We start from the raw sequence: 12,500 nt of genomic DNA, 5'->3' as shown, positions 1-12,500 counted from the left end.
ACACACACACACACACACACACACACACACACTGTTACAGCATACAGTATGACTTTCAGTGTTATGTTCAAATGTCATTAAAATGTCGAGTACCACAGTGGAAATGAACGGCAAATAATTCAGCCCTCTGTCCTCTCCAGGTGAAATGTGAGCAGTACTGGCCCCCTGAGAGTAAGCATTATAACAACATCATCGTCACAACCACCTCTGAAATTGCACTTGATGACTGGACTCTGAGGGACTTTGACATCAAAAATGTGAGTTTTTATCTTAATGCAAGAACATTGGAGCGAGGATAAGATGCTCACTGTCATCAGGTTCTGTAAGGTTTGTTAGCCCAGTAGTGTATTCGGGGGCGGGGTTTTGACATGACTTTGTCCTAGGTCCAGCCAAAGCTGCCAGTGGCCCTGACAGGAGTGCCGCCAGAGATTCTTTAAGTATAGAGATATGCCAACATAATAGGTTTTTATGGGCAGCTAACGTGACCAGGTTCCGGTCTGCCTAAAGAGGCATGTCATGATGCTCCTACAATGAATAGAACAGTCCTTAGGTCTGCCTAAAGGGGGATTTTCCCCCCTTCCCCCTTGCGACAGTAGAACCCGGAAACAATGGGCCAGCGGAACCTCTCTCTTATCTACTCTCTCTGGTGGCGCCCTGGCACAAGCCAACTCCCAACTCCCATACATATCGTTTCTGCTCTTCATTTGTCATATGAAATCCTTCAATGACTGAAGATTGTTATACACTCATTGGCCACTTTATTGGGCACACCTGTCCGACTGTTCATTGATGCAAATTTCTGATCAGCCATTCACATGGTGGCAGCTCAATGAAGTTGGCATATAGACATAGTCAAGACAATCTGCTGCAGTTCAAACCAAGCATCAGAATGGGAGAGAAAGGTGATTCAACTAACTTTAAACTAGTGGTAACACCCACCAACATAATAGCCCTGCCAACTAAATTAAAAAATGTGCAGTTCAGACGTAATAGCCTGGCCAACGTAATAATTCCCTGCCAACGTAGTAAGGCAACGGTTAATTATTACATTGAAGGTTGAGAAGTCTTACATTTTGTCCGTCAATGTAATAAAAGTATTCATTTAGTGAAAGTAGATATTTTATCATGTGCCTAATTAATAGATTCCACATGGCAGTTACTTTTACAGGATTTCTATGTTCCTAATGACATTCTCATCTGAGGGGCCAAAATGTAAATATACAGTGTGTGTGTGTGTGTGTGTGTGTGTGTGTGTGTGTGTGTGTGTGTGTGTGTGTGTGTGTGTGTGTGTGTGTGTGTGTGTGTCACCAACACAATACCGCTGTGTCGAACTCCAGGTGAAGACGGCGGAGACCCGTGCCGTGCGCCAGTTCCACTACACGGCCTGGCCCGATCACGGCGTCCCTGAGACCACCGAGCTCCTCATCAACTTCCGCCACCTGGTGCGGGAGCACATGGACCAGCACTCCCTCCACTCCCCCACCATAGTGCACTGCAGGTGGGGCCCTACACGGCACAGTAACACACCCATAGTAGCACCAGAAGCAGCATCAGTACCACTGTACACTGGAACATGTCATGTCATTCATTCATTCATTCATTCATTCATTCATTCATTCATTCATTCATTCATTCATTCATTTATTTGATTAGGACAATACACATTAATCAATACATCAGCTAAAAAAACATCAATATAAATTTGCTGAAGGGTGTCATCCCTATGTTCCCCAGGTCCTAGGTAACCCGCTACAGGGGAACTTAAAACCCTTTTTTCTGCTGCTGCATGGCGAGCGCGGGTTGTTAGGCTGTGCGCAAACTTGACATGAAATATGCATGGCAACCATTCGTGCAAGAAATATGCATTCACAAGCATGGGCCTTATCCCCTTGTCAGATACAATGCGGGGAACATAGGACTCTTTTTGAGAAAAATGTTCCTAAGTTCCTCGGTCACATACATAGGGAACATACAGGTACGCGTAGGTACGCTCCCTGCTGATGTTAGTGTGACGAGGTCATCTTGCACCTGTTCACCCCCCTCGGTGATCGAACGTACGACCTCATCAACTACAATGGTCCGGCAATGGAAGACACAGTACGATACCGCTGGGCCAAGAGACTAGTCTCTCAGCCCAACGGCACAAGGCTGTATGAGGCTATCGGATGGAGGTTTTACCAACGTTCCACGCCAAGTCTGCTAGTTAGCCTCCGTTACACTAGCATAGTTTCTAAATGTCATCCGTTGCCCTAAGACAGCGGTTCCCAAACTTTTTTTCCCTGCGCACCCCCTTTCATATTTCAATGTGCTTTGTGCACCCCCTAAGCGAATGTTGCAGAGCCGCACATTTTGGGCAATCCTCATTTCCAATCCACCTGACGTTTTTTCTGCCATCATTACAATGGAACTTGCTGCATGACAAGTCTAGGAGTTATGAATTACACTTCAGAGGGATCCCTCCAGCATACAATTCACCAAACAATTAAAACTACCCTGTGTTCATTAATGTTGGATAGAAAAGCACACGTATCCACCATTGCTCTATTCAGCTCGCTCACCCCCTTGTGGCAGACGGCGCACCCCCAGGGGTTCACGCACCACAGTTTGGGAAACCCTGCCCTGACTCTGATGAAGGCCTAAGTGCCGAAACGTCAGCACCAAAGAAAAAAGAAAAAAGTGGTGAACTGTGAAGAAGCGGTGTCACGCTCTTCCTTGTGTGAACTGAAACCCTGCCCTAAGACATGAATTGCACACTTGCACTCATGAACTCTTTGGCTCTTCAGCGAGGGAAGGGACAACATTCCATACAAGGGGTAGTGCAGCATCACAGGCACATATGACACATCTACAGTTAGTCATCATGCTAGCCATGCTAGACCCATATGGAATCAAGTTGTGGAAGGCCAGTGGGCGTGCAATAGGTTTTATGGCAATGTGGGTCTAGTGTAGCTAGGCAAGAAAAGGGCAGTGCAAGAGAAGCAATTTCTTTATTGCTGCTCTTACTTTATCAGTCTGCGTTCATGGCTGCCACATTTTGAAGACCTATAGGCTGTCGATTGCATCAGCAAGGCAACAGAAAAGCGGAAAATTATATTGAAACTAACAGTCAAATGAATCCTCACGGTGTAGAACTTGATGTTCGGACGCAGATCTGCTGTATACTTGGCAAATATTGCAGAATTCTAACAAAATTTGTTTTTTCTTTGAACTGCTCAGTGCTGGAGTGGGTCGCACAGGAACCTTCATTGCCATTGATCGTGTCATCTTCCAAATTGAGCGTGAAAGTAAGGTGGACGTGTTTGGCATCGTCTATGAAATGCGCATGCATCGACCTCTCATGGTCCAGACAGAGGTAAGACAGCTGCACACAAGACTGACAAAAATACAGACTTCCACACACAATACTGACAAGACAGCGAGATCTACTTTAGTTAGATTTGAGTGTGCATGTTGTTATTGTCAGGACAGAGAGTTCCTCCTGCATCTCCAATGCTATTAGATACTGTATATCTCAAATGCAGAGTAGAGTTTGTTACAATGGGAATGTATCCATATCAGTCTATTTTACTTCCTAAACAACTGCTCAAAGGCATTTTACAAATTTCAGCACATACAGTAAATCCCAGGGTTCAATATCCAGTTACTATAACCATGCAATGAAAATGGTGCCAATGGGAACCCTGGTTTGGAGCAGCACAGGTGATTTACATGACCAGTTTGACCTCAGCTGGTAAACCTGAGCCTGCAGTGACTCCATATTGCATTCACAGTAGGGCTGCACGATTATGGAAAATCACGATTATTTGTCACAATCGAAATCACGATATTTGTCAAAATCGGAATCACGATTATTAATCACGATTATTGATTTTTTTTTTGAATTTTCTTTTAAATTATATCCAAATGAAATATAACCAAAAATGAATTATATACGGGATGAACAAAATACAACTAAATTGGAACAATTATGTAAGAGGCAATAGCATGAAACTTAGGTGGACAGATTTCTGGCCAAAACCACCAACCTGTCAGTATGTTCTGGCTTCAAGGATGCTCAAAGGCACGTCACTATTGCCATGATTAAATCCCAATTGAAATCCAGATTGTGATATCACGATTAAATCACGATTTTCGATTATTTTCGATCAATAGTGCAGCCTTAATTCACAGTACCATAATTACTTTCATTAAAAGCTTTTTTTTGTCTAAGAAGACAGAGAGTGCTTTAGATGCCCTTCATACTATGTTTTAGACATGCTTTCAGAGTACAGCTTTCTACTGCCATTAGCAGGGTCCTTAAAACTAAATACTTCATGTTTTGTTTGTTTTGTTCTCAGGACCAGTATGTGTTTCTGAACCAATGTGCTTTGGACATCATCAAGTCAAGGTTGGGCACCAATGTTGACTTGATCTACCAAAACACGGCAGCTACCAGCATTTATGAAAACGTGAAACCTCCACATGTGTAACAGATAATAATACCGTATCTGCATTGAAAGAAATACACATTAACAAAACTGGATGTATATTAGACTTAATTTAATTGCCCAGCATACAGAAATGCCGTAAAATATATATATGATCTTTTTCGCATACCTCAGCTAGCAGGTGCGTAGGAGATGACCCATGGGTCACTAATCAGACAAACTATAAAACTCCTGCACTGACCATTTAGCTCTTTAATACACACAGTTTTGGTCTTAGACCTTCATCAGGTATTTTTTATGTTAAACTCATAAGGGTTGGAGCAGGCGTCACCCAACAGTTTTTTTCTTCCTTTTAAGGGTGCTGACCAAAATATTGTAAGACTGAAAAATGAAAAAAGGTCGCACCATGCATAGGTCTCTTTTTATTTACACAGACGCGTTTCGGCGCTCTGCCTTCCTCAGTGTGCAGAGCGCCGAAACGCGTTTATGTTAAACTCAACACAACTTATATCTACAGTTATAATTTTGGCCTCATATTTATCTATATCCTTAACACAGATGCACCCACCCTTGTCCTCTGGCTTGATCGTCGGCCATATTGGGAATGTGTCTTCTCGGTGAATGAATAACATAACTCTAGCGTCGGACTTGATTGGTTTTGCATTTGTCAACCAAGGTATTAAGAGGCTTGTATTGAGTTGAATATAAAAAAAATACCTGATGAAGGTTTAAGACCAAAATGTTGTGTATTAAAGAAAGCAGCAGAGTGGTCAGTTTGTCTGAGTTTTTATAGTTTGTTGTTCGAGTATTTGTAAATATGCTAATTAAATTTAAAAAAATATTTTGCTATAATTACAACTTTGATAAAGAAAGGCCAGATAAGAATGTAGTTTTATATGAGCGTCAAATGTATACTTTCCTTTAATGTCTTTGCACTGATTTTGTACTTAATTGCTCTACATGGTTACTGTAAGATGTTTATTTTTTCTTATCTATGCAAACTCCAAGCTACTAACATGTGCTTACACTGTGATACTTAAAGTTCTTTTTAAAGTAGGCTAATCTTTAACATTGTTTGAACCATGGGCCATTACCACAGAATTATTTATTTACATGTATTTCATACTATGCCATTACATTGTTTTCATCGGAATACATATAGTACTGGTGGCTGAATTATTTAATATATTGTACTGTTTTCTAGTGCACATATCGATAATTTATATGATAACTTTTCTGTAAATACTGATAAACATTTATATTTTAGGTACAAAGTTATCTTCATGCAGAGGTACAGATGGAAATACATTCTGTCACTGAACAGACAAATCTGTTATTCAAACAATTTTTTTCTGTATTGATATGTTTTTAATACATATCTCAAAGGGATTTTTTGCTCTATATTGACAGTGAGGGAAACTGTTTCTCTTAGCACTCCCAAGGTATGACTGCAGCTGATGCACTATACACTTTTTTTTAACTTGCTATGAAGGAAATGCAACTCTATACATAACTATGTGAGTCAAGACATTTTTTTTACCAAAGATGTGGAAATGCCCACAAGGTATTTTGAATTATTTAAAAAGACCCATTTTGTGAAAACCCAGCCTGGCATTCACAACAACAAAGCTCATAGAAGCTCAGTAGTTAGTACTCAAAATGTCATGCACTATCGCTAATTGACTTCTCACAGCTGGGTTTGAACTGCATCTCTAGAAGGGTGTAGGGGTGCTCTAGCCAGGCCGTGCTAAAAACCATTAGCAAACCAAGAGAGACTTGTCAACCATGCCATGTGGGAAATGTTAATTGTTACGCTCTTGGTCAGACCAATTCTCGAAGAGATTTGAAAGTCGACGATAATCAGGCTAGGGGTGCTCAACTTTGAGAGTAAACTTCAACTTTTGGTGCAATTAGAGAAACTCTGAAATTATTGTATTTTTTCCAGCAAGAGGATTGTCTTCGCAAACTGTATTTTTAAAAATCTTGTAATTCGGTTACACAAGGTTTGTTTTTATGCCATCAAAGACGTGTACTGTTGTTTTATCTGGTTTTGTTGCTTGGTTTTGGTTTGAATTATGCAGTAATTGATAGTTTTTTTCTTAAACAGTGTGCATTTTATTACAATGATTGTTTTTGCTCTTTTAACTTGTTGGTTGAGTTGCCTTTGCACTGCAGACACTTTTATATTTTCCTACTGCTACTGTATTGCTCAGAGAAAAATAAATAAATACTTTTATTTAGCAAAGGCAAACAAAATAGTCTTAATACTTTGGGCTGTGTGTGTGTGTGTGTGTGTGTGTGTGTGTGTGTGTGTGCGTGTGCGTGTGTGTGTGCGCGCGCGTGTGTGCTCCTTTGTCAATTTGGGCACACTTAGGCCAGAAAAATTGTGACTTGTGGCATACACAGTGAGGTCCGAATAAAATGTGAAAATACTCTCACACATCAACAGGGTATGCATGAGTAAGCATGGGTATTATCTGTGTTCACAGACGATGTGTACTTCCTTATTTTATAACTGCTGGTTTACTCCTATTTAGGTAGTCAGTTGCCAAATAGTATAACGCCAGTCATCAACCAACGGCTTGTTTCAGAACTGATGTCTTTCCTTTGCTTAAACATAACATTAAGCATTAAACATTTAAATACCATTGGTCTGCAAAACTATATAGGGCAGACATGTTTAGAGATACTCTCATACTGATATGGATGATACTTTTAGCACAACCTATTCCATCTCAAACAGGTAAGATGAACATAATTGTCCTTTTTGCTATTGTGCTAACAAGAAAAATGACACTAATGTTGCTGTTGTGACAATGTATTTGTATACATTTTGTTTTTTGTTTGTTTTTGTTTAATGAATTATGAACATAGAATTTGGGAATCATTTTCAGTTTAAAATGTACTTTAACCACTTGCTTCCACTTAATTTAAACAGTGATACAAGCTGTTTTTTTTTAGTTTCTTCTGAATACAGTGCACAACGATAATGAGTACAGCCCTTTTGAAAAGTAGGCCTAACACTTTGAACAATATTTCAATGAACTCACAAGTTATTTCCAAAATGAGTATGTTTAATACAATATCTGTGAGGCTTACCACCAAAAGGTTAATTTAGCACATCTTTCCATTTTTTTGTGAACTTATGGTGGTGTAAAGGTCAGTATACCTTAATGAAAGTCCCATAGAAAAGTAGCCTGATAAACCAGACTAAATGTGGATGTCTAATTTAGTCTGGCCTCGATGCATAATACATCAGAAGATTGTTGATGAGAACAACCTTCCCTCAAAACCCTGCCCGCTTTGATTCAAAACACATCTTTGCGTTGTAATTTGTTTGCCAGATTCATGGCATTCTGGCTTCATTGAATCATTATGCGAGGCCAGACCCACCCGTAGACAAAACATTTTGCCGTCCAGCGGGTGGCGCTGGTTCACCAGGCTAATAGAAAAGCAGAATTTTAGTAAGGGGTCAAACATACCAAAGCCGAACGGAACGGACGCGAGACGGACGCTGTCTTTCTGCTTAGTTTCGGCCGGTGTGTTCTACTCTGCCTTTCACACTGACAGCGTCGGCGTGTGCGGCCAGTCCTGTTCAAACCCCCCAACAGCCAAAGCTAGCATGCTACTTTGCCAGTCATTTGAATGAGACATCGCCGGATTCTCAAATTCTATTTTCCAAATGCAGCGTGGCGCGGAGCTGACACCCGACTACCGCTGGTTGGTGTGTAAGGTGTGTTGTTTCCATATATTTTCACAGACGCTGGTAAAAATCGCGTCCGTCACGCGACGCTTTACCGCCCTGGTGTGTAAGACCCCTAATTGAGCAAGCATTCAGTCTCATTACAGGACTTATTAAGTCATTATTAGGTCTTATTAAGGACTCCTTCCCATTCCCTTCTGTAAGCAATGGCATCACATTGAAGAGAAAGAACAAAAGACCTGAGAAAGAAAAACAAGTAAGGTTGAAGTTAAGAAGAAGACAATCAAAGCTCTACTTCACAGTCAAAAGTTGTAGACTATCTAATGTGATCCAAAACTTAAGGACAGATGTATCTACAACAACCTCATCTAAAATCTCAGTCGTCCAGGTGGGCCACAGACTTGGAAAGAGCATCTTTTGATGATAATGGTTGAAAAAAGTTATGCAAGTTTACAAACCGTTGTCTAAGTCTAAACTATGTATATCATCCTAATAACACAATACACTGCACATGGTGAGGAATGGCGTATGTGGGTTTCCTGTCAGAAAAAGCCCAGGCCTAATTCTGACAAAAATGAAGGCTAGCCTATAGGAAATCCATACTCTGGAGTCATGAGCTGAAGATCAATCTGTTTAGAACTGATGGCATCAACACTGTATGGTGTTGGAGATGAAGAATATGAAGAAAATGCATGGTGCTGAAAATGAAGTATGGTAAGGATACAGCCAGGGCCGTAACAAGACAATTTTAAATACTGAGGTCAAATACTGCATGCTGTACTGCATACTGTACATTTAGAATGCTTCAAACTTTTCAGTCAAGCTCTTAAGTGTGTTTTCATTAATCACTGCCTTGAGGATAAAGGGTGGTGGCGTATACAGACTGAATTTATCATTGTTGATCATAGATTGATTTCCATCATACATTTTACATTTACACCATCATTTACATTTCTGAAAAAAAAAAATTCAGAGGACATGACCTCCGTGTCCTCAATGGTAGTTACGGCCATGGATACAGCTCTTGTATGGGGATGCATGAGTGTTCGAGAGCTGTTTTCATTGGTGCAATAATGAATACATTGATGTATTGCTCCAAGAATAGCAAATATCACCATCACTCATTGCGCTTCATTGTGGATCATTGTGTTCTTTTCCAACTTTACAATGGCCCTAAACACACACCTCTATGGCCGATGCTGATTTTCTGAAGCGATGCGAGTGATACAGTGATCATGTATGACACCTGATCTGAACCCATTTGAACTTGAATGGGGAAGTTTGAGACTAACCGATTATCAGTCTGGGGTGTACTCACATTTGCACCACCATAATTTCATAAAAACGGAAAACAGATTTAATATTAATATATATATAAATATTTAGCAGTGGATGATACCTCATTTCTAATTGTGAGTCTTGAGTATCTCCCTTTCTGTTCATCAGAGATGTTGGGCCTTCCTGAGAATCCAATTTTGTCTGCTGTCAGCTGTGCCAGCCCATTGAGAGTTGGACGTAGCTGCAGAGACATACAACAAAAATATAATGTTCATGAGGGTGAAATCTTTATTTATTTATGTTTTAAAACTATTTTTCTTTCAAAGTTTCCACAATTTCAATATTGCATAGCCTACTTGTACTGTATCAAACAATACACTGTGTCCACAGCACTTCATTCACTGACTATATGACCCCATTGCAGATGGTTTGTACAACCTCACTACGGCCACTGGACTGGTGTACCAGGCCTACTGTGACATGACCACAGCAGGCGGTGGATGGACACTGGTAGCCAGTGTGCATGAGAACAACATTCATGGGAAGTGCACTGTAGGTGACCGATGGACAAGCGAGCACGGTAGCAATCGCAACCGCCCTGCTGGAGAGGGCAACTGGAACAACCAGAATACCTTTGGAACTGCAGAGCGTGCCACTTATGATGACTACAAGGTTAGTTAACGTTGGATATCTATATTTTAATAACTGTGCAGAACACAGACCAGATGTGGTCAAATTTGTCAGACTTGTGCTGAGAGCAACTTAACCGTTACTCATCATATTTTCCTGAATAACAAACAAAATATAGGCTGTATGTAGTTCCAATCTCTGTGTGACTATGACTTATGACAGGCTCAGCCACTATGGACCTTACGCATCTAAGAATCCTGGTCCTAACCTACGTTGACCTTATGACTCTACAATCTCTGTCTATCTCTTCTTCCTCTGCCTTCCTGCTATTTCTGCCTCTCCTCTATACCTCTCCTTTTAAATCCATCTCTAACAATGTTTTTTTTCCATTTGTTAAGCACTTTGAGTTACATGCCTTGTATGACACAGTGCTATACAAATACAATTATTATTATTATTATTATTCCATGTTAATCCATGTTGTCAGATGACTGGCTCCTGTGATAATGAGTTATCATGAGCCCTACTGCTGTGCCTTTACAGAACCCTGGCTACTATGACATCATAGCTGAGGATGTGTCCGTCTGGCATGTTCCCAACAATACTCCACCAAAGAGCTGGACCGGTGCTTCCTTCCTGAGATACCACACAGAGACACACATTCTTACAAGCAATGGAGGAAACCTACACCAACTTTTCACGGTGCTTAAAATTACAATGTTCATGTTATATATACACTCACCGGCCACTTTTTTAGGCACAGCTTTCCAACTTCTCATTAATGGAAATTTCTAATCGTCCAATCACATAGCAGCAACTCGATGCATTTAGGCATGTAGTCATGGTCAATTAAGGCGATATGATGCAGTTCAAACCGAGCATCAGAATGGGGAAGAAAGGTGAATTAAATTACTTTGAACATGGCATGGCTGTTGGTGCCAGATGGGCTTGGTTTGCCTATTTCAGAAACTACTGGTCTTCTGTGTTATTCACGCATAACCATCTCTAGGGTCCGCGAAGGAAACATATATATACAGTGAGAGGCATGTTAGAGGCCTTGTGTGAGGCCTTGTTGATGCCAGAGGTCAGAGGAAAATGGTCAGACTGGTTTGAGATGATACACAGACAACATTCACTCAAATTACGACTCGTTACAACCAAATTATGCATAAGAGCATCTCTGAACATGGTACATCATAGGGCAGCCATGGCTCAATGGTTAGAGCGCTGGTCCTCAGATCAGAGGGTTGCCGGTTCGAATCCCACCCCTACCAGCACCTTCATCCATGGCTGTAGTGCCCTTGAGCAAGGCACCTAACCCCACATTGCTCCAGGGTCTATAACCAATACCCTGTACCTAAAATACCTGTAAGTCGCTTTGGATAAATAAAATAAAAGCGTCAGCTAAGTGTAATGTAATGTAATACATCAAACCCTGAGGCAGATGGGTTACAACAGCAGAAGACCACATCAGGAGCCAGTGCCTCTTCAGAACAGGAATCAAATTTGTACAGGCTCACCAAAATTGGATGTTATAAGATTGGAGAACTGTTGCCTAGTTTCATGAATCTTGATTTCTGCTCCAACAACCGGGTGGAATGGTCAGGATTTGTCGTCCACAACATGAAAACATGGCTCCTGCGGTTCAGGCTGGTGGTATAATGGCGTAGGGATTTTTTCTTGACACAATTTCGCCCCTTACCGATTGATCTTTGCTGGAATGCTACCTACCTGATTACTGTTGCTGGCCGTTAAGGCAGTTCCTAAAGGCACAAGGGGGTTAAACCCAGCACTAGCACGGTGTACCTTAATAAGGTGGTCAGTGAGTTTACGTGTGCTCTTTCACATATCTTTGTGTTATTTTAACATTTCAATCTCTTACTTTCTGTAATTTGCAGCGTTATCCTCCGATATATAACATTGGACGGTGCAGGAGGAACAATAATGGACCAACCAGTCCCGTGGTGTATGATCTTGGCAGTGCTTACTCCACAAACATGTTATATGGCCCAAGGTCTAGAAGTATGATATCATGTTCTTTTCCAGTGTTGATATTATGTACATATAATATATTTGACATTATTGTATTTCATATGCATAGTTTTGAGGAAAGGCATGTGCATACGTATATACACTTTGTGCATTTTTCTCTCCCAGGGGAATTCATTCCTGGCTTCATCGCCTTCAGTGTTTTCAACTTGGAAAGGGCAGCAATGGCCATGTGCTCTGGAGTGAAACCCAATAATGGCTGCCAGACTGATGCTGTAAGAAAAATCATAATTAATACAGAATACAGAATATGTTACAAAGTGACTATTTCTAGTATTTTGTAGCATGTTTGCAGGGGGGACAAAGGGGTCAGTTGTCCCAGGCCCGGGGAGAAATGGGGCCCAGAATTGGGTTCTTCTTACGTTGTATGTATGGGGTAGGGGGGCCCCTTCGGATGATTTTGTCCTGGGCCC

General features: G+C 41.0%; 2 protein-coding genes across 2 annotated transcripts in view; both read left to right on the top strand.

Moving 5' to 3' along the window:
* LOC134448073 (receptor-type tyrosine-protein phosphatase eta-like) overlaps positions 1 to 4,678 on the top strand; it is a 16,916-nt gene extending 12,238 nt beyond the window's left edge. The window contains exons 19-22 of the mRNA XM_063197833.1: positions 141 to 257; positions 1,338 to 1,498; positions 3,217 to 3,352; positions 4,338 to 4,678. Of these exons, the coding sequence (XP_063053903.1) occupies positions 141 to 257; positions 1,338 to 1,498; positions 3,217 to 3,352; positions 4,338 to 4,469 (546 nt within the window). The 3' untranslated portion in view covers positions 4,470 to 4,678. The remainder of the gene's footprint in view (positions 1 to 140; positions 258 to 1,337; positions 1,499 to 3,216; positions 3,353 to 4,337) is intronic.
* Positions 4,679 to 9,578: 4,900 nt separating this feature from the next.
* The window catches only part of LOC134448072 (intelectin-like), a 3,416-nt gene continuing 494 nt past the window's right edge, over positions 9,579 to 12,500 (top strand). Inside the window, exons 1-5 of the mRNA XM_063197832.1 lie at positions 9,579 to 9,687; positions 9,833 to 10,080; positions 10,582 to 10,740; positions 11,937 to 12,060; positions 12,196 to 12,302. Coding sequence (XP_063053902.1) covers positions 9,579 to 9,687; positions 9,833 to 10,080; positions 10,582 to 10,740; positions 11,937 to 12,060; positions 12,196 to 12,302 — 747 coding nt within the window. The remainder of the gene's footprint in view (positions 9,688 to 9,832; positions 10,081 to 10,581; positions 10,741 to 11,936; positions 12,061 to 12,195; positions 12,303 to 12,500) is intronic.

The sequence above is a fragment of the Engraulis encrasicolus genome, chromosome 4 (assembly GCF_034702125.1).
Source record: "Engraulis encrasicolus isolate BLACKSEA-1 chromosome 4, IST_EnEncr_1.0, whole genome shotgun sequence".
Taxonomy (NCBI): Eukaryota; Metazoa; Chordata; class Actinopteri; order Clupeiformes; family Engraulidae; genus Engraulis; species Engraulis encrasicolus.
The sequence above is the reverse complement of the archived record's forward strand: the minus strand, read 5'-3'. Positions and strand labels throughout refer to the sequence as shown.